Source organism: Salmo salar, chromosome ssa11 (genome assembly GCF_905237065.1).
Source record: "Salmo salar chromosome ssa11, Ssal_v3.1, whole genome shotgun sequence".
NCBI classification, from domain to species: Eukaryota; Metazoa; Chordata; class Actinopteri; order Salmoniformes; family Salmonidae; genus Salmo; species Salmo salar.
Window position 1 is genome coordinate 50,591,155 of NC_059452.1, and position 22,560 is coordinate 50,613,714.

The 22,560-nt window shown below is 42.3% G+C and overlaps 1 protein-coding gene across 1 annotated transcript; it reads right to left on the minus strand.

Moving 5' to 3' along the window:
- Positions 1–2,820: 2,820 nt before the first annotated feature.
- On the minus strand, positions 2,821–21,376 carry LOC106609935 (annexin A2-A). Its single transcript, XM_045689751.1, has 13 exons — positions 21,196–21,376; positions 20,752–20,812; positions 20,546–20,639; positions 18,775–18,869; positions 18,110–18,223; positions 17,737–17,827; positions 17,525–17,604; positions 17,322–17,381; positions 12,932–13,025; positions 12,665–12,760; positions 5,665–5,723; positions 3,969–4,091; positions 2,821–3,139 (listed from the first exon to the last, which is right to left on the minus strand). Exons 2-13 carry the CDS (start codon positions 20,800–20,802, stop codon positions 3,080–3,082), a joined length of 1,017 nt encoding a protein of 338 aa, XP_045545707.1. The 5' UTR covers positions 20,803–20,812; positions 21,196–21,376; the 3' UTR covers positions 2,821–3,079.
- Positions 21,377–22,560: the final 1,184 nt, after the last annotated feature.

Below are 22,560 nucleotides of genomic sequence, written 5' to 3' on the forward strand. Positions count from 1 at the left end.
TTCAGACTGTGTACTGTCTTCATATCCCACATTCAGACTGTCTTCATATCCCACATTCAGACTGTCTTCATATCCCACGTTCAGACTGTCTTCATATCCCACATTCAGACTGTGTATTATGTCTTCATATCCCACGTTCAGACTGTCTTCATATCCCACAATCAGACTGTCTTCATATCCCACATTCAGACTGTGTATTGTCTTCATATCCCACATTCAGACTGTCTTCATATCCCACGTTCAGACTGTCTTCATATCCCACATTCAGACTGTCTTCATATCCCACATTCAGACAGTGTATTGTCTTCATATCCTACATTCAGACTGTGTATTATATCTTCATATCCCACATTCAGACTGTGTATTATGTCTTCATATCCCACATTCAGACTGTGTATTGTCTTCATATCCCACATTCAGACTGTGTATTATGTCTTCATATCCCACATTCAGACTGTGTATTGTCTTCATATCCCACATTCAGACTGTGTATTGTCTTCATATCCCACATTCAGACTGTGTATTGTCTTCATATCCCACATTCAGACTGTGTATTATGTCTTCATATCCCACATTCTGACTGTATTACCAGGAAAAGCAGTACTCTTCCCCACTGTTCCTAATGAGCAGAGGGTTATAGCTCCATTACGCTGTGCTTTGGGCCTGCAGAGAGAAATAAAGAGAGAGAGAGACAGAGAGAGAGAGACAGAGAGAGAGAGACAGAGAGAGAGAGACAGAGAGAGAGAGAGATACAGAGAGAGAGAGAGATACAGAGAGAGAGAGAGAGAGAGAGAGAGAGATACAGAGAGAGAGAGAGAGAGAGAGAGAGAGAGAGAGAGAGAGAGAGAGAGAGAGAGAGAGAGAGAGAGACAGAGAGAGAGAGACAGAGAGAGAGAGAGAGACAGAGAGAGAGAGAGACAGAGAGAGAGAGAGAGAGAGAGTCAGGGCAGCACTGCAGGGGGTAGTATCAGTCACCTCTCATTTCTCTAATGATACCTCTCTGTCCAGGCCACATACAGACACCTCTATGATTCACACTACTCAACCAATTATAAACCCTCTTTGTCTGCTTCTCTCTCTCTCTTCCTCCCTATCTATCTGCCTCTCTCTCTCTCTCTTCCTCTCTATCTATCTGCTTCTCTCTCGCTCTCTCTTCCTCCCTATCTATCTGCTTCTCTCTCTCTCTCATCCTATCTATCTGCTTCTCTCTCTCTCTTCCTCCCTCTCTGTCTTGATCTCTCTCTCTCTTCATCCCTATCTATCTGCTTCTCTCTCTCTCTCTCTTCCTATCTATCTGCTTCTCTCTCTCTCTCTCTCTCTCTCTCCCTATCTGCTTCTCTCTCTCTCTTCCTATCTATCTGCTTCTCTCTCGCTCTTCCTCCCTATCTATCTGCTTCTCTCTCTCTCTCTCTTCCTATCTATCTGCTTCTCTCTCTCTCTTCCTCCCTCTCTGTCTTGATCTCTCTCTCTCTTCATCCCTATCTATCTGCTTCTCTCTCTCTCTCTCTCTTCCTATCTATCTGTTTCTCTCTCTCTCTCTGCTTCTCTCTCTCTCTTCCTATCTATCTGCTTCTCTCTCGCTCTTCCTCCCTATCTATCTGCTTCTCTCTCTCTCTTCCTATCTATCTGCTTCTCTCTCTCTCTTCCTCCCTCTCTGTCTCGCTCTCAATTTTTTTCAATTAAATTTCCTTTATTGGCATGACGTAACAATGTACAATGCTCTCTCCCTCTTCCATTTTCATCTGTTCATCTCTCGTTTGTGTTATGATAGCTTGTCTTATCGGCCCACATTTTTTTCTCTCAGTAGAGTTTGTTTGTAGTGTTTCTTCCCCCTCACTGTCTCTACTTATCTCTCCCTCTCCTTTCTCTACTGTCTCTCATTCTCTCTCTTTCCCTCTCTCTCAGTTTCCCTCTCCCTCTCCATCTCTCTCTCTCTCTCCTGTTTTCTTAGTCTGAAGAAGTGCCTTGTCAACAGGATGGCAGATCTTTCGATCCTAAGAGACCTCAAACTAAACAGGAGAAGTAGCGATACCCAAGCTGTTTGCTACCCTCGTATGCAAATGGGTGTTGCTGGAGGTTAAATTAACATTTTTAATTAAAAAAATTAGCACCAAACAAACAAAGCAAAACACACTAACGATTAAAAAATCTAAATAAACCTCTTCAATAAAAATAACAGAGAGAGAGAGAGAGAGAGGAGACAGGGTTTTATGTAGGAAGAAGTTAAATCTTTTATCTGATTTCCACAGGAATCAATTGTGATTTATTATGAATTCACCGGATTTTACAGATACATAAACACAAATATACTGTATGGCTACTGTCGTCTTTTGGGTTGCAATTATGAACCAATATTTTCTAGATAAAGTTCCAGTTCTGAAACTTTGATTATTGTCCATATTGAGGGAGAACTCCTAATAGATTAGAATTTTAAACTGACTGACAACATCAAACAAAACTAATTATATAATTCACTTAAAAACTTGGTTTGAATGTCTTGAAAAATTACCTCCTTCCCCCACAAGTATCAAAAGGTTTTTAAATAGCATTCTGAAGCTCCATTTTGTACTCAACATTCCCATCTGATTTAAAAGATACAGCATTAGTGCAATATCAAAGCAACGTCTCATCCGTGGAAACAAGCCAGGTTGTGAGGAAGCAGTACTGCATGGTATTGCTCTAGCGCCCTCTAGTGGGGATATGAGGACATACACTAGCTGGATCAAGCATCGACGACACCATTCAAAATGTCTGACTTTACTTGGAAAAATGTCCTAAAGACAACAGCTCTGTAATATTGTAAAATAAGAAAGGAAACTATTTAACAAACGTGATTTAATTTCTTAAAAACATTTACTATCAATTCTTCAGTTGGATATCTCATATTTCACAGAAAGGTGATGCAATCTGTTTTTTACCCAATGAAAAGGGAGTAAGGATGACTCTAATACTTCTGGGTGTTGTGGATAGAGGCACCAGTTCTCAATGTCTGTGTCACCAGACCGAGTCAAAATAGGAACAAGGCATTGGTACCCAAAAGGCTTCTGGGACAAGGTGACAGTTGGTTGCCAGTTGGACGTTAGTCGTCTCCTCCACACAGACTCAGCAGGACCTTCTGATAGTCTCCTTTAGTGTGCTCCTGATAGGGGACAGAACATAAAGGACTTGAGACCCTTCGGTCCACTAGGAGCTACAAGGAGGAAGGCAAGTTCAGTCAAGACACTCAGGTTGCTATGGAACAGGACAGAGCAGGCAGTTTTAAGTTAAGACACTCAGGTTGCTATGGAACAGGACAGAGCAGGCAGTTTTAAGTCAAGACACTCAGGTTGCCATGGAACAGGACAGAGCAGGCAGTTTTAAGTCAAGACACTCAGGTTGCCATGGAACAGGACAGAGCAGGCAATTTTAAGTCAAGACACTCAGGTTGCCATGGAACAGGACAGAGCAGGCAGTTTTAAGTCAAGACACTCAGGTTGCCATGGAACAGGACAGAGCAGGCAGTGGTTTAGAGTTCTATGAGATGTTACACTGTGTTAGCTTGCCGTCATATCGCAATAAGAAACATAGTACTGTTGCAAGGCATGTCGGAGTTTGGGACTGAGAGAGAGAGAGTTAAAACAGATGAAAATGGTAAGAGAGGGAGAGATGGAGAGAGAGAGAGAGAGTTAAAACAGATGAAAATGGTAAGAGAGGCAGAGATGGAGAGAGAGAGAGAGAGAGAGAGAGAGAGAGAGTTAAAACAGATGAAAATGGTAAGAGATGGAGTGAGAGTTAAAACAGATGAAAATGGAAAGAGAGAGATGAGAGTTAAAACAGATAAATGGAAAGAGAGAGAGAGAGCGAGAGAGCGAAAGAAAGAGAGAATTGCGAAAGAGAGAATGCGAGAGAGAGAAAGAGAGAGAGAGAGAATTGTGAGAGAGAGAGAGAGAGAGAGAGAGAGAGAGGAAAAAAAACAGAAGAGTCCTCACAGCGATGGTCTGGTACAAGGACTTCTGGTTCAGTTTCTTAAACTCTGTCCTGATCTTCATGAGATCCACCTCACAGCGAGACACAACAATCCTGGTCACCACCTTCTCCTTGGCACTTTTACCCTGCAGATGATGTCAATATTACATTGTGTTATTTATTAGGACAGGTAATCGTGTCCTACTAGGCTGCCGTTGACTACCTGTCACGTCCTGACCATAGTAAGAGGTTGATCTCCAATTGAAGGCAGCTGGTCCTCATTGTCTCTAATTGGAGATCATATTTAAGTAGGGGTTTTTCTTCCTGGGTTTTGTGGGTTATTATCTTTTGAGTAGTGTTTGTTTCTCTCTGCGTCACGCTTTGTTGTTTTCTCATATTCAGTTATTTATGTTTTGCTAAAATTTCACTGATTTAATAAAATGTGGAACTACAACCATGCTGCACTTTGGTCTGATCCTTTCGACAGCCGTGACACTACCATTGTTTGTGTCGTCTGCTTCTCTCAGTCTATGTGTTTATATTTACTGTATCCAGGTAACTTCCTTTTCCAAGATGTCTAGATGTCTCATTTTTTTTTAATTTTGTGGGGAGGAGGGGGCTCTATTTAATCCGTAACGCCGAAGTTCAGAGCTATAACGCGACTGGAATACAAAGGCAATGTTCCCGAATGAGCGGAGACTGCATTCACGGTAAACGCTGCGTATGTGGACTCAATCAGAAATTACATTCACATTTCAAGCAGGCTATAGAAGCACTAATCTCCGGTGATGCTGATTGAATAGAGTCCTAGGTGACGGTTTGTGTTTGTTGATGTTTTTACTGAATAGAGCGTGGATGATGCAACCCCTGTAATAATCAACTCGTGAAAGTCTGATGCATATTTGCTGTGGGATGTTTCTCCCATGAGATTATCTTTGATTCATAATTCAAATCTTCTAAAGGGGGTTGTGGTTGAAAGGGATTGAAGGGGGGTTGGGGTTGAAAGGGGTTGAAGGGGGGTTGGGGTTGAAAGGGGTTGAAGGGGGGTTGTGGTTGAAGGGAGTTGAAAGGGGGTTGAAGGGTGTTGAAGGGTGTTGGGGTTGAAGGGAGTTGAAAGGCAGTTGAAAGGTGTTGTAGTTGAAAGGGGGTTGGGGTTAAAGAGTGTTGAAAGGGAGTTGAAGGGTGTTGAAAGGGGGCTGGAGGGTGCTGGGGTTGAAAGGGATTGATGGGGATTGAAAGGCGTTGGGGTTGAAAGGGGGTGAAGGGGGTTGAAGGGGATTGAAGGGGGTTGAAGGGTGTTGAAGGGGATTGAAAGGATGTGGGGTTGAAAGGGATTGAAGGGTGTTGAAGGGGATTGAAGGGGTTGAAGGGGGTTGAAAGGAGTTGAAGGGATTGAAAGGGATTGAAGGGTGTTGAAGGGGTTGAAGGGGGTTTAAAGGAGTGGAAGGGGGTTGAAAGGAGTTGAAGGGGGTTGAAAGGGGTTGAAGGGGGTTGAAAGGGATTGAAGGGGATTGAAAGGATAAGGGATTGAAGGGTGTTGAAGGGGATTGAAGGGGGTTGAAGGGGGTTGAAAGGGGGTGAAGGGAGTTGAAAGGATGTGGGGTTGAAAGGGTTTGTACCAAATGTACAAATAACAATGAGTTCATTCTTTGTTTCTCATGAGGACTTGTACTTCACCATATTACTCAGTCACATGACAAGAAGTGAACAGATAATTACCTTCATGGCTTCGCTCAGTCTGTTAGCAAAGTACTGTTGTTTGTTCTCAAAGCACTCCACTGCAAAAACAAAGCAGAAAAGAGAACAGATTCAAATCACCTCAACTTTATTTCTGATATCCTCTCTGGATCTGTCACTTCCTGTTGTTCTTTCTAAAGAGTTCCTGGTAAGGAGGCTGTCTGCAGTATATAGGCACAGATCCACAGTTTGTTTCTTAAGGGCACAACATCCCTTGAAATCAAATGTTGTTTTCTTCAAACAACTTGCAATTACTGTTAATAAGGAATGAATCGACCGAGGGCTCATCTGGTACAAATAGGAGCGAATAAGAGGAGGCAAGGTGGAGAGGAGTGGAGAACCCCCTCCTCCCTTCTTTCCTCTCACTGCCAGTTGTAATACGGTTCCTAGACAACATGACGGCAGAGAGACCAACAGAGAGAAAGGGAGAGAGACACAGAGACACAGAGAGATAAAAGGGAGAGAGATAGAGAGACACAGAGAAACAGAGATACACAGAGACACAGAGAGAGAATGGGAGAGAGACAGAGAGACACAGAGAGAGAAAGGGAGAGAGACAGAGAGACACAGAGAGAGAAAGGGAGAGAGAGAGACACACAGAGAAACAGAGATACATAGACACAGAGAGAGAAAGGGAGAGAGACAGAGAGACACAGAGAGAGACAGAGACACAGAGAGACACAGAGAGAGACACAGAGAGAAAGGGAGAGAGACAGAGAGACACAGAGAGAGAAAGGGAGACAGAGACACAGAGAGAAACAGAGAGAGACAGAGACACAGAGAGACACAGAGAGAGAAAGGGAGAGATGGAGTAACGCATAAACGGCGGAAGTGGAGTCTTGAGTGAGTGACACAGACATTCTGGCACGGAGACAGGAGCCTCATACATTATCAATGGACAGGTAATGTTATGCTGAAGAGATTAAACGGATAGAACATTCTGGAACTAGTCGGAGAGGAATTGATTGGCTTTATAAGAGTGTGTCAGAAACAATGGAGATGTTTAGTAGCTAATGTAGAGGTAAGAGGAGCTAGAGGAGCTAATGTAGAGGTAAGAGGAGCTAATGGAGAGGTAAGAGGAGCTAATGTAGAGGTAAGAGGAGCTAGAGGAGCTAATGTAGAGGTAAGAGTAGCTAGAGGAGCTAATGTAGAGGTAAGAGTAGCTAGAGGAGCTAATGTAGAGGTAAGAGGAGCTAATGTAGAGGTAAGAGGAGCTAGAGGAGCTAATGTAGAGTAAGAGGAGCTAGAGTAACTAATGTAGAGGTAAGAGGAGCTAGAGGAGCTAATGTAGAGGTAAGAGGAGCTAGAGTAGCTAATGTAGAGGTAAGAGTAGCTAGAGGAGCTAATGTAGAGGTAAGAGGAGCTAATGTAGAGGTAAGAGGAGCTAGAGGAGCTAATGTAGAGGTAAGAGTAGCTAGAGTAGCTAATGTAGAGGTAAGAGGAGCTAGAGGAGCTGATGTAGAGGTAAGAGGGGCTAATGTAGAGGTAAGAGGAGCTAGAGGAGCTAATGTAGAGGTAAGAGTAGCTAGAGGAGCTAATGTAGAGGTAAGAGTAGCTAATGTAGTAGTCAGAGTAGCTAATGTAGTAGTAAGAGTAGCTAGAGGAGCTAATGTAGAGGTAAGAGTAGCTAGAGGAGCTAATGTAGAGGTAAGAGTATCTAATGTAGTAGTCAGAGTAGCTAATGTAGTAGTAAGAGTAGCTAATGTAGCGGTAAGAGGAGCTAATGTAGAGGTAAGAGGAGCTAGAGGAGCTAATGTAGAGGTAAGAGTAGCTAGAGGAGCTAATGTAGAGGTAAGAGTAGCTAGAGGAGCTAATGTAGAGGTAAGAGGAGCTAATGTAGAGGTACGAGGAGCTAGAGGAGCTAATGTAGAGGTAAGAGGGGCTAATGTAGTGGTAAGAGGAGCTAGAGGAGCTAATGTACAGGTAAGAGTAGCTAGAGGAGCTAATGTAGAGGTAAGAGGAGCTAATGTAGAGGTAAGAGGAGCTAGAGGAGCTAATGTAGAGGTAAGAGGAGCTAGAGTAGCTAATGTAGTTGTAAGAGGAGCTAGAGTGGCTAATGTAGAGGAAAAAGTAGCTAGAGGAGCCAATGTAGAGGTAAGAGGAGCTAATGAAGAGGTAAGAGGAGCTAGAGGAGCTAATGTAGAGGTAAGAGGAGGTAGAGGAGCTAATGTAGAGGTAAGAGGAGCTAGAGTAACTAATGTAGAGGTAAGAGGAGCTAGAGGAGCTAATGTAGAGGTAAGAGTAGCTAGAGGAGCTAATGTAGAGGTAAGAGGAGCTAATGTAGAGGTAAGAGGAGCTAGAGGAGCTAATGTAGAGGTAAGAGGGGCTAGAGGAGCTAATGTAGAGGTAAGAGGAGCTAGAGGAGCTAATGTAGAGGTAAGAGGAGCTAGAGGAGCTAATGTAGAGGTAAGAGGAGCTAGAGTAGCTAATGTAGAGGTAAGAGTAGCTAGAGGAGCTAATGTAGAGGTAAGAGGCGCTAATGTAGAGGTAAGGGGAGCTAATGTAGAGGTAAGAGGAGCTAGAGGAGCTAATGTAGAGGTAAGAGTAGCTAGAGTAGCTAATGTAGAGGTAAGAGGAGCTAGAGGAGCTAATGTAGAGGTAAGAGGGGCTAATGTAGAGGTAAGAGGAGCTAGAGGAGCTAATGTAGAGGTAAGAGTAGCTAGAGGAGCTTATGTAGAGGTAAGAGGAGCTAATGTAGTAGTCAGAGTAGCTAATGTAGTAGTAAGAGTAGCTAGAGGAGCTAATGTAGAGGTAAGAGTAGCTAGAGGAGCTAATGTAGAGGTAAGAGTATCTAATGTAGTAGTCAGAGTAGCTAATGTAGTAGTAAGAGTAGCTAATGTAGCGGTAAGAGGAGCTAGAGGAGCTAATGTAGAGGTAAGAGGAGCTAGAGTAGCTAATGTAGTTGTAAGAGGAGCTAGAGTGGCTAATGTAGAGGTAAGAGTAGCTAGAGGAGCAAATGTAGAGGTAAGAGGAGCTAATGTAGAGGTAAGAGGAGCTAGAGTAGCTAATGTAGAGGTAAGAGTAGCTAGAGGAGCTAATGTAGAGGTAAGAGGAGCTAATGTAGAGGTAAGAGGAGCTAGAGGAGCTAATGTAGAGGTAAGAGGAGCTAGAGTAACTAATGTAGAGGTAAGAGGAGCTAGAGGAGCTAATGTAGAGGTAAGAGTAGCTAGAGGAGCTAATGTAGAGGTAAGAGGAGCTAGAGTAGCTAATGTAGAGGTAAGAGTAGCTAGAGGAGCTAATGTAGAGGTAAGAGGAGCTAGAGGAGCTAATGTAGAGGTAAGAGGAGCTAGAGTAACTAATGTAGAGGTAAGAGGAGCTAGAGGAGCTAATGTAGAGGTAAGAGTAGCTAGAGGAGCTAATGTAGAGGTAAGAGGAGCTAATGTAGAGGTAAGAGGAGCTAGAGGAGCTAATGTAGAGGTAAGAGGAGCTAGAGTAACTAATGTAGAGGTAAGAGGAGCTAGAGGAGCTAATGTAGAGGTAAGAGTAGCTAGGGGAGCTAATGTAGAGGTAAGATGAGCTAATGTAGAGGTAAGAGGAGCTAGAGGAGCTAATGTAGAGGTAAGAGGAGCTAGAGAAGCTAATGTAGAGGTAAGAGGAGCTAGAGTAACTAATGTAGAGGTAAGAGTAGCTAGAGGAGCTAATGTAGAGGTAAGAGGAGCTAATGTAGAGGTAAGAGGAGCTAGAGGAGCTAATGTAGAGGTAAGAGGAGCTAGAGTAACTAATGTAGAGGTAAGAGGAGCTAGAGGAGCTAATGTAGAGGTAAGAGTAGCTAGGGGAGCTAATGTAGAGGTAAGAGGAGCTAATGTAGTAGTCAGAGTAGCTAATGTAGTAGTAAGAGTAGCTAGAGGAACTAATGTAGAGGTAAGAGTATCTAATGTAGTAGTCAGAGTAGCTAATGTAGTAGTAAGAGTAGCTAATGTAGCGGTAAGGCGACTCCGGGATCTTGGCCTTCTAGGCAGAGTTGCAAAGAAAATACTTATCTCAGACTGGCCAATAAAAAGAAAACATTACGATGGGCAAAAGAACACAGACAGTGGACAGAGGACCTCTGCCTAGAAGGCCAGCATCCCAGAGTCGCCTCTTTACTGTTGACGTTGAGTCTGGTATTTTGCGGGTACTATTTAATGAAGCTGCCAGTTGAGGACTTGTGAGGCCTCTGTTTCCGAAACTAGACACTCTAATGTACTTGTCCTCTTGCTCAGTTGTGCACCGGGGCCTCCCACTCCTCTTTCTATTCTGGTTAGAGCCAGTTTGCGCTGTTCTGTGAAGGGAGTAGTACACAACGTTGTACGAGATCTTCAGTTTGTCTCACATGGAATAGCCTTCATTTCTCAGAACAAGAATAGACTGACGAGTTTCAGAAGAAAGTTCTTTGTTTCTGGCCATTTTGAGCCTGTAATCTAACCCACAAATGCTGACGCTCCAGATACTCAACTAGTCTAAAGAAACCCAGTTTTATTGCTACTTTAATCAGTACAACAGTTTTCAGCTGTGCTAACATAATTGCAAAAGGGTTTTCTAATGATCAATTAGCCTTTTAAAATGATAAACTTGGATCAGCTAACACAACGTGCCACTGGAACACAGGAATGATGGCTGCTGATAATGGGCCTCTGTACGCCTATGTAGATATTCCATTAAAAATCAGTCGTTTCCAGCTTCAATAGTCATTTACAACATTAACAATGTCTACACTGTATTTCTGATCAATTTGATGTTATTTTAATGGACAAAAACCATGCTTTTCTTTCAAACACAAGGACATTTCTCAGTGACCCCAAACTTTTGAACGGAAGTGTATACATATTATAGAATGTAGGCATATGATATATAGATATGTTATAGATATGGATGTATATATTATAGTATGAAGGTATATGATATATAGATATGAATGTAAATATTATAGAATACAGGTTATATGTTATAGATATAGATGTATATATTATAGAATGTAGGTATATGTTATAGATATGTTATATATGTGGATGTATATATACTGCTCAAAAAATAAAGGGAACACTTTAACAACACATCCTAGATCTGAATGAAATAAATAATCTTATTAAATACTTTTTTCTTTACATAGTTGAATGTGCTGACAACAAAATCACACAAAAACAATCAATGGAAATCCAATTTATCAACCCATGGAGGTCTGGATTTGGAGTCACACTCAAAATTAAAGTGGAGAACCACACTACAGGCTGATCCAACTTTGATGTAATGTCCTTAAAACAAGTCAAAATGTAGTGTGTGTGGCCTCCACGTGCCTGTATGACCTCCCTACAATGCCTGGGCATGCTCCTGATGATGTGGCGGATGGTCTCCAGAGGGATCTCCTCCCAGACCTGGACTAAAGCATCCGCCAACTCCTGGACAGTCTGTGGTGCAACGTGGTGTTGGTGGATAGAGCGAGACATGATGTTCCAGATGTGCTCAATTGGATTCAGGTCTGGGGAACGGGCGGGCCAGTCCATAGCATCAATGCCTTCCTCTTGCAGGAACTGCTGACACACTCCAGCCACATGAGGTCTAGCATTGTCTTGCATTAGGAGGAACCCAGGGCCAACCACACCAGCATATGGTCTCACAAGGGGTCTGAGGATCTCATCTCGGTACCTAATGGCAGTCAGGCTACCTCTGGCAAGCACATGGAGGGCTGTGCGGCCCCCCAAAGAAATGCCACCCCACACCATGACTGACCCACCGCCAAACCGGTCATGCTGGAGGATGTTGCAGGCAGCAGAACGTTCTCCACGGCGTCTCCAGACTCTGTCACGTCTGTCACGTGCTCAGTGTGAACCTGCTTTCATCTGTGAAGAGCACAGGGCGCCAGTGGCGAATTTGCCAATATTGGTGTTCTCTGGCAAATGCCAAACGTCCTGCACGGTGTTGGGCTGTAAGCACAACCCCCACCTGTGGACGTCGGGCCCTCAAACCACCCTCATGGAGTCTGTTTCTGACCGTTTGAGCAGACACATGCACATTTGTGGCCTGCTGGAGGTCATTTTGCAGGGCTCTGGCAGTGCTTCTCCTGCTCCTCCTTGCACAAAGGCGGAGGTAGCGGTCCTGCTGCTGGGTTGTTGCCCTCCTACGGCCTCCTCCATGTCTCCTGATGTACTGGCCTGTCTCCTGGTAGCGCCTCCATGCTCTGGACACTACGTTGACAGACACAGCAAACCTTCTTGCCACATCTCGCATTGATGTGCCATCCTGGATGAGCTGCACTACCTGAGTCACTTGTGTGGGTTGTAGACTCCGTCTCATGCTACCACTAGAGTGAAAGCACTGCCAGCATTCAAAAGTGACCAAAACATCAGCCAGGAAGCATAGGAACTGAGAAGTGGGCTGTGGTCCCCACCTGCAGAACCACTCCTTTATTGGGGGTGTCTTGCTAATTGCTTATAATTTCCACCTGTTGTCTATTCCATTTGCACAACAGCATGTGAAATGTATTGTCAATCAGTGTTGCTTCCTAAGTGGACAGTTTGATTTCACAGAAGTGTGATTGACTTGGAGTTACATTGTGTTGTTTAAGTGTTCCCTTTATTTTTTGAGCAGTGTATATTATAGTATGTAGGTATATGTTATAGATATGGATGTATATATTATAGTATGAAGGTATATGATATATAGATATGGATGTATATATTATAGAATACAGGTTATATGTTATAGATATAGATGTATATATTATAAAATACAGGTTATATGTTATAGATATAGATGTATACATTATAGAATACCGGTTCTATGCTATAGATATAGATGTATATATTATAGAATACAGGTTCTATGCTATAGGATATAGATGTATATATTATAGAATACAGGTTCTATGCTATAGATATAGATGTATATATTATAGAATACAGGTTATATGTTATAGATATAGATGTATACATTATAGAATACAGGTTGTATGTTATAGATGTATATATTATAGAATGTAGGTATATGATATGTTGTAGAATGTTACCCAGTGTGAGGAAGGACTTCTCCAGGTCTCCCTTCACCTCCTTCCTGATGCTCTCCTGCATGTCGTATGGACTGTAGCTCTTGTACCTGTCAAACACTGGAATCGATACAGCCAACATTTGGTCAGCTTCCTGAACAGTCACCAGGTTCATAGAAACATCTACGTTCTTTATGTCTAAAAATTCTGGTTGTCGCTTGAATTTGAGTATTTGTCCAAAACAATCCTATGTGCATGAAGCAGTCACTTGTTAAAGAGTCGGGTACGTACCTTTCTGCAGGTGAGGGACACTTCTTTCTGACATGATGGTGATCCATGTAGCTACGTCAGTCCCCTTCCTCTTCACTCCTGCCTCATACAGAGCCTACAGAGACAGGAGAAGACAAATCAACCTGTATAATACACCTAACTAATCTACAGAGACAGGAGAGGACAATCAACCTGTATAATACACCTAACTAATCTACAGAGACAGGAGAGGTCAATCAACCTGTTTAATACACCTAACTAATCTACAGAGACAGGAGAGGACAATCAACCTGTATAATACACCTAACTAATCTACAGAGACAGGAGAGGTCAATCAACCTGTATAATACACCTAACTAATCTACAGAGACAGGAGAGATCAATCAACCTGTATAATACACCTAACTAATCTACAGAGACAGGAGAGGTCAATCAACCTGTATAATACACCTAACTAATCTACAAAGACAGGAGAGGTCAATCAACCTGTATAATACACCTAACTAATCTACAGAGACAGGAGAGGACAATCAACCTGTATAATACACCTAACTAATCTACAGAGACAGGAGAGGTCAATCAACCTGTATAATACACCTGTATAATACACCTAACTAATCTGCAGAGACAGGAGAGGTCAATCAACCTGTATAATACACCTGTATAATACACCTAACTAATCTACAGAGACAGGAGAGGACAATCAACCTGTATAATACACCTAACTAATCTACAGAGACAGGAGAGGTCAATCAACCTGTATAATACAACTGTATAATACACCTAACTAATCTACAGAGACAGGAGAGGTCAATCAACCTGTATAATACACCTGTATAATACACCTAACTAATCTACAGAGACAGGAGAGGACAATCAACCTGTATAATACACCTAACTAATCTACAGAGACAGGAGAGGTCAATCAACCTGTATAATACACCTGTATAATACACCTAACTAATCTACAGAGACAGGAGAGGTCAATCAACCTGTATAATACACCTGTATAATACACCTAACTAATCTACAGAGACAGGAGAGGTCAATCAACCAGTATAATACACCTGTATAATACACCTAACTAATCCACAGAGACAGGAGAGGACAATCAACCTGTATAATACACCTGTATAATACACCTAACTAATCTACAGAGACAGGAGAGTTCAATCAACCTGTATAATACACCTGTATAATACACCTAACTAATCTACAGAGACAGGAGAGGACAATCAACCTGTATAATACACCTGTATAATACACCTAACTAATCTACAGAGACAGGAGAGGTCAATCAACCTGTATAATACACCTGTATAATACACCTAACTAATCTACAGAGACAGGAGAGGACAATCAACCTGTATAATACACCTGTATAATACACCTAACTAATCTACAGAGACAGGAGAGGTCAATCAACCTGTATAATACACCTGTATAATACACCTAACTAATCTACAGAGACAGGAGAGGACAATCAACCTGTATAATACACCTAACTAATCTACAGAGACAGGAGAGGACAATCAACCTGTATAATACACCTGTATAATACACCTAACTAATCTACAGAGACAAGTAGGACAATCAACCTGTATAATACACCTAACTAATCTACAGAGACAGGAGAGGTCAATCAACCTGTATAATACACCTGTATAATACAACTAACTAATCTACAGAGACAGGAGAGGACAATCAACCTGTATAATACACCTGTATAATACACCTAACTAATCTACAGAGACAGGAGAGGTCAATCAACCTGTATAATACACCTAACTAATCTACAGAGACAGGAGAGGTCAATCAACCTGTATAATACACCTAACTAATCTACAAAGACAGGAGAGGTCAATCAACCTGTATAATACACCTAACTAATCTACAGAGACAGGAGAGGACAATCAACCTGTGTAATACACCTAACTAATCTACAGAGACAGGAGAGGTCAATCAACCTGTATAATACACCTGTATAATACACCTAACTAATCTGCAGAGACAGGAGAGGTCAATCAACCTGTATAATACACCTGTATAATACACCTAACTAATCTACAGAGACAGGAGAGGACAATCAACCTGTATAATACACCTAACTAATCTACAGAGACAGGAGAGGTCAATCAACCTGTATAATACACCTGTATAATACACCTAACTAATCTACAGAGACAGGAGAGGACAATCAACCTGTATAATACACCTAACTAATCTACAGAGACAGGAGAGGTCAATCAACCTGTATAATACACCTGTATAATACACCTAACTAATCTACAGAGACAGGAGAGGTCAATCAACCTGTATAATACACCTGTATAATACACCTAACTAATCTACAGAGACAGGAGAGGTCAATCAACCTGTATAATACACCTGTATAATACACCTAACTAATCTACAGAGACAGGAGAGGACAATCAACCTGTATAATACACCTGTATAATACACCTAACTAATCTACAGAGACAGGAGAGTTCAATCAACCTGTATAATACACCTGTATAATACACCTAACTAATCTACAGAGACAGGAGAGGACAATCAACCTGTATAATACACCTGTATAATACACCTAACTAATCTACAGAGACAGGAGAGGTCAATCAACCTGTATAATACACCTGTATAATACACCTAACTAATCTACAGAGACAGGAGAGGACAATCAACCTGTATAATACACCTGTATAATACACCCAACTAATCTACAGAGACAGGAGAGGACAATCAACCTGTATAATACACCTGTATAATACACCTAACTAATCTACAGAGACAGGAGAGGACAATCAACCTGTATAATACACCTGTATAATACACCTAACTAATCTACAGAGACAGGAGAGGACAATCAACCTGTATAATACACCTAACTAATCTACAGAGACAGGAGAGGTCAATCAACCTGTATAATACACCTGTATAATACACCCAACTAATCTACAGAGACAGGAGAGGACAATCAACCTGTATAATACACCTGTATAATACACCTAACTAATCTACAGAGACAGGAGAGGACAATCAACCTGTATAATACACCTAACTAATCTACAGAGACAGGAGAGGTCAATCAACCTGTATAATACACCTGTATAATACAACTAACTAATCTACAGAGACAGGAGAGGACAATCAACCTGTATAATACACCTGTATAATACACCTAACTAATCTACAGAGACAGGAGAGGTCAATCAACCTGTATAATACACCTGTATAATACACCTAACTAATCTACAGAAACAGGAGAGGACAATCAACCTGTATAATACACCTAACTAATCTACAGAGACAGGAGAGGTCAATCAACCTGTATAATACACCTGTATAATACACCTAACTAATCTACAGAGACAGGAGAGGACAATCAACCTGTATAATACACCTGTATAATACACCTAACTAATCTACAGAGACAAGTAGGACAATCAACCTGTATAATACACCTAACTAATCTACAGAGACAGGAGAGGTCAATCAACCTGTATAATACACCTGTATAATACACCTAACTAATCTACAGAGACAGGAGAGGACAATCAACCTGTATAATACACCTAACTAATCTACAGAGACAGGAGAGGACAATCAACCTGTATAATACACCTAACTAATCTACAGAGACAAAAAAAAAACACTCAGCTGATTGGTTCTGGTACGGTGTTTTAGTGTCAGTATCAAAACGTTAGTGTTTGGTTCTGATACGGTGTTTTAGTGTCAGTATCAAAACGTTAGTGTTTGGTTCTGGTATGGTGTTTTAGTGTCAGTATCAAAACGTTAGTGTTTGGTTCTGGTGTAGTGTTTTAGTGTCAGTATCAAAACGTTAGTGTTTGGTTCTGGTGTAGTGTTTTAGTGTCAGTATCAAAACGTTAGTGTTTGGTTCTGGTACGGTGTTTTACTGTCCGTATCAAAATGTTAGTGTTTGGTTCTGGTACGGTGTTTTAGTGTCAGTATCAAAATGTTAGTGTTTGGTTCTGGTACGGTGTTTTAGTGTCAGTATCAAAACGTTAGTGTTTGGTTCTGGTACGGTGTTTTAGTGTCCGTATCAAAACGTTAGTGTTTGGTTCTGGTAAGGTGTTTTAGTGTCCGTATAAAAACGTTAGTGTTTGGTTCTGGTACGGTGTTTTACTGTCAGTATCAAAACGTTAGTGTTTGGTTCTGGTACGGTGTTTTAGTGTCAGTATCAAAACGTTAGTGTTTGGTTCTGGTAAGGTGTTTTAGTGTCAGTATCAAAACGTTAGTGTTTGGTTCTGGTACAGTGTTTTAGTGTCAGTATCAAAACGTTAGTGTTTGGTTCTGGTACGGTGTTTTAGTGTCAGTATCAAAACGTTAGTGTTTGGTTCTGGTACGGTGTTTTACTGTCCGTATCAGTGCTTTAGTGTATTTGTCTTACTCTGGCATCCTGGTCAATCTTCTCGTAGTCAACAATATTTGAGGGCTCATCTCTCTTGGCCTATTGAATGACATAGAATACAATGGAGTATACAGTTTACACCAATATTCAGACAGACTCCTTCGTATTCAAAATCATTATTAAAGCTATTGGATGGTCAATCTTAGGAAGCTAGACATTGTAAAGTCATTGTATGATCCTACCTGTACCAGGGCCAACAGCAGACTCCTGAAGTCTCCTGACGTGTCCCCAGCCACGTCCTTCTCCAGATCCTTCTTGAACACTGTAGATATATAACGTATAAAACACATAATCCTTACATTTTCAATCCTTACATTTAATACATTTTCAATCATGTTCATTCTAATTGCTTCTCCTTGCTACTTGCTTCTCCTTGCTACTTGCTCCTACTTACATTCCTTGTAGACGCGTTTGATTTCCACCAGTTCATCAGCGCTGCGGGAACAGACCATCTCTATCAGAGTCTCCTCATCGGTCCCCAGACCCTGGAGAGAACAGGGGTTTTAACAGCAGTATGAATAGTACAGACCCTGGAGAGAACAGGGGTTTTAACAGCAGTATGAATAGTACAGACCCTGGAGAGAACAGGGGTTTTAACAGCAGTATGAATAGTACAGACCCTGGAGAGAACAGGGGTTTTAACAGCAGTATGAATAGTACAGACCCTGTGTCTGGGCCACACATTAATCAGACCAGGAGAGGGCAGCAGTGACTGTGACCTGTGTAGTTTAGGGTTCATGTAGGAAAGATTGTGGCCTCCTCTTTACCTTGATGGATCCTTTGATCTCAGAGGCATCGTATTGAGCTGTACTCTTCATCAGTCCCAGAATTACAGCCTCCAGAGACCCAGACAGAGCCCCCTTCAGAGCTGTGATCATATCCTACAGGAGAGACATACACAGAGATGACAGACCGTCCCACTGTAAAATACACAGAGATGACAGCCCGTCCCACTGTAAAATACACAGAGATGATAGTCCGTCCCACTGTAAAATACACAGAGATGATAGCCCGTCCCACTGTAAAATACACAGAGATGATAGCCCATCCCACTGTAAAATACACAGAGATGATAGCCCGTCCCACTGTAAAATACACAGAGATGACAGCCCATCCCACTGTAAAATACACAGAGATGATGGCCCGTCCCACTGTAAAATACACAGAGATGATAGTCCGTCCCACTGTAAAATACACAGAGATGATAGACCGTCCCACTGTAAAATACACAGAGATGACAGACCGTCCCACTGTAAAATACACAGAGATGACAGACCGTCCCACTGTAAAATACACAGAGATGACAGACAGTCCCACTGTAAAATATGTCTAAATGAGGTTGGATTCTCTTCATGTCCACATTAGCAGCAGTTGCTTTATGAAAAAAGCATCTTCCAGAACCAAAACAATCTCTATTCCCCCCCCCTCTTACCTTCTTGGATCTCTTCTCATACTCAAAGGCGATCTCTCTCCTCTGGGAGTAGCTCCGTCTGGTCAGGATGTCAATGATGGTCAGCTCATCCACACCTGGGGAACATGGGAAATATTACAGAGGTGTGATTAACATACATTTAACCATGAATTGATTTCTATAGATAAAGACCCAGCTGGGGAACATGGGAAATATTACAGAGGTGTGATTAACATACATTTAACCATGAATTGATTTCTATAGATAAAAGACCCAGCTGGGGAACATGGGAAATATTACAGAGGTGTGATTAACATACATTTAACCATGAATTGATTCCTATAGATAAAAGACCCAGCTGGGGAACATGGGAAATATTACAGAGGTGTGATTAACATACATTTAACCATGAATTGATTTCTATAGATAAAGACCCAGCTGGGGAACATGGGAAATTTTACAGAGGTGTGATTAACATACATTTAACCATGAATTGATTTCTATAGATAAAGACCCAGCTGGGGAACATGGGAAATATTACAGAGGTGTGATTAACATACATTTAACCATGAATTGATTTCTATAGATAAAGACCCAGCTGGGGAACATGGGAAATATTACAGAGGTGTGATTAACATACATTTAACCATGAATTGATTTCTATAGATAAAGACCCAGCTGGGGAACATGGGAAATATTACAGAGGTGTGATTAACATACATTTAACCATGAATTGATTCCTATAGATAAAAGACCCACCTGAGGAACATGGGAAATATTCCAACTTAATAACATACATTGGCCACACTAGCTTTGTGTGTATAGAGTAGGTACAGACAGATATATTATAGTAGGAAGTAAAAGGTTTGATATATCACATGAAAACTTTTTGATGAGATTGACACTGATAAAAGATGAAATCCCAAACAGCAATAGCCTTGTATAGTAACATTTCCTTCATGATCACTGATCTACAAGGCCTTGATTTGGTACAGTATACACACTATGGTGGAAAAACAGCTCGTCGGGGCTTTCAGTGGTACAGGGGACTGCAGTGAGTTAGCGGTGGTTGGTTTGTGGCAGACCGACAGGGCTGGAAGGCGAAGGCGTTGTCTGACAGAAAATCCCTGTATACTCTGTGGGTTTAGTGAAGTCATGTTGGGAACGCAGGCAGGAAAGTGACTCAGAATGAGCAGTTCTACACCACAACCAGCACTGTGTTTACGTACATGTTTCCATAGAGGGACTCCATTAATGAAAATACAAAAAAAAAACAATGTCAAGAATCAGGATTAGGTTTTTCTCCAAATCGCCGGTATTTAACAACGATTGATGGAAATGATGTGAAAATAAAATAGCAGAGACAAACAAGGATGGCAATAGATACTATGGAAATACAATGTTACTGATCTAAAATATGTTCAGCTGATCCAATGATGTCTGTTTACGGGCACAGCGCCACAGAAGAAAGGTACGACGTGGTTCACAAGGTGCAGTAATGTAAAACGGCCAGCAGATGGCGCTAAACCGCGGAATGCGCAGAACAACATAATGAGAGGCAGAGCATTTACTGTTACCAGCTCACACTGTGTTCTGTTTATATAGTAACCCCTCTAGATACACTGAATTAGTAGGATATTACGACGTTTATATTAGTGCAAATACATTGTGACAGATATATTAATGCACCAATCAAGTTCACAATGCACAATGTATTTCTAATCTAGAAAACATTATAAAGTGATACACTCTAACCGGTGGGACTACGATAACCTTGTAGTGATTCTCTCACCTTTGGTTTTGACGGCCGTTTCTATCCTGGCAGCATCTTTAGCTGGATCAAAATCCCCTGCTGCCACCACCGTGGGGAATTTAGGCTCGCTCTCCTGAAGAGGACAGAGTTACATTACCAGTTTACAGTCACTGACAGATGACAGATTTCATTACAGGTTGACCCATGACCTAATGGTGATCGTAGTTCAGCTGTAGTGAACTCACCCCTCCAAAATTCAGCGTGAGCTGGCCCAAGAACTCAGAAACCAACGCCATTGTGAAATCCCTGTAAAAAAAAAAAAAAAAAAAGACACATCTGGTGTGTTCAAGATGGCTACAGGCATTTGAAAGACATTGTGTCTGTCTCAGTGAGCAGAGACAGTATAGAACCTGCACTGACTTACCTTAGAATAAGAACCTAGAGATATCTGACTTACCTTAGAGTAAGAACCTAGAGATAGCTGACTTACCTTAGAGTAAGAACCTAGAGATAGCTGACTTACCTTAGAGTAAGAACCTAGAGATAGCTGACTTACCTTAGAGTAAGAACCTAGAGATAGCTGACTTACCTTAGAGTAAGAACCTAGAGATAGCTGACTTACCTTAGAGTAAGAACCTAGAGATAGCTGACTTACCTTAGAGTACAGAACCTAGAGATATCTGACTTACCTTAGAGTACAGAACAGAACCTAGAGATAGCAGTAGATTGTTCCCGTTATGAAGCCTGTTCGGGGTGTGGTGCTGGTTAAATACCGCTGGCAGATCACACTGGTATGACTCAAAGCATAGCTCCAACTCCTGTCCCTGAGTCCACACTCCTCCCCTCCAGTCTCTCTGTCTCTCTTCTCTCCACTCCCTCCCTCCCCTGTCCATCTCTCCCTCCCTACTCCCCCCTCCTTCCCTACTCCCTCCCTCCCTCCCCACTCCCACCCCCCCGTCCATCTCTCCCTCCCCCCTCCCTCCCTCCCTCCCTCCCTCCCCACATCTCTCCCTCTCTCTGTTCTAACCGTAGAGCATAGCTCCAACTCCTCCCTCTGGGCTGACCCCCCCTTGTTCTGATAGTCCTCCCTCTATCTTTTCATCTCTGTAATCCCTCCACCGTAGCCCCACCCAGGGTTAGTGGGCCTCTGCCACAGAGCAGAGCAGAGCAGAGCCCGGAGGAAGCAAACAGGCTGAGGAGAAAGCACCAAATGGAGAACATCAGGACTATTTGAATATGCGTCGGACATTCATCTGAAAAGTGGAGATGAAGTTTCTCTATGTCGTCTTTCCTCATTGGAGAACTTGTTTGTTTGATGTCATTGCAGTGTGTTCTGCCTCCAGGACATGTGATGCACCAGCCCATGTGACAGGGGGATGTGGTGAAGACACACACTCGCTAAACACATCTGACTAGAGTTGTACACCACCCAACACAAAATGGTGGAAACATCACCCACATTATAGATCCCATGATTCTGGTAGAATTACGTCAGGGTGTGAGGTCATTCTGCTTCCTCCGGCACAGCTTTGTGCACTCTGCTTCCTGTTGAAATGCATTTCAACTGTGCTCCAGTGTTTTCTCTGTGACACCAGCCCAGTCACACTCCTGACCAATGTGCTCCAGTGTTTTCTCTGTGACACCAGCCCAGTCACACTCCTGACCAATGTGCTCCAGTGTTTTCTCTGTGACACCAGCCCAGTCACACTCCTGACCAATGTGCTTCGGTGTTTTCTCTGTGACACCAGCCCAGTCACACTCCTGACCAATGTGCTCCAGTGTTTTCTCTGTGACACCAGCCCAGTCACACTCCTGACCAATGTGCTCCAGTGTTTTCTCTGTGACACCAGCCCAGTCACACTCCTGACCAATGTGCTCCAGTGTTTTCTCTGTGACACCAGCCCAGTCACACTCCTGACCAATGTGCTCCGGTGTTTTCTCTGTGACACCAGCCCAGTCACACTCCTGACCAATGTGCTCCGGTGTTTTCTCTGTGACACCAGCCCAGTCACACTCCTGACCAATGTGCTTCGGTGTTTTCTCTGTGACACCAG

Bases quoted from the DNA above. Each gene is read 5' to 3' on its own strand.
- LOC106609935 (XM_045689751.1), bottom strand. From the start codon at position 20,802: ATGGCGTTGGTTTCTGAGTTCTTGGGCCAGCTCACGCTGAATTTTGGA. The intron at 5,724-12,664 runs GTAACATTCTAC...TTGTTTTTGCAG, and splicing joins GAAGTCCTTCCTCACACTGG to TGGAGTGCTTTGAGAACAAA. The intron at 4,092-5,664 runs GTAATTATCTGT...CATCATCTGCAG, and splicing joins GACTGAGCGAAGCCATGAAG to GGTAAAAGTGCCAAGGAGAA.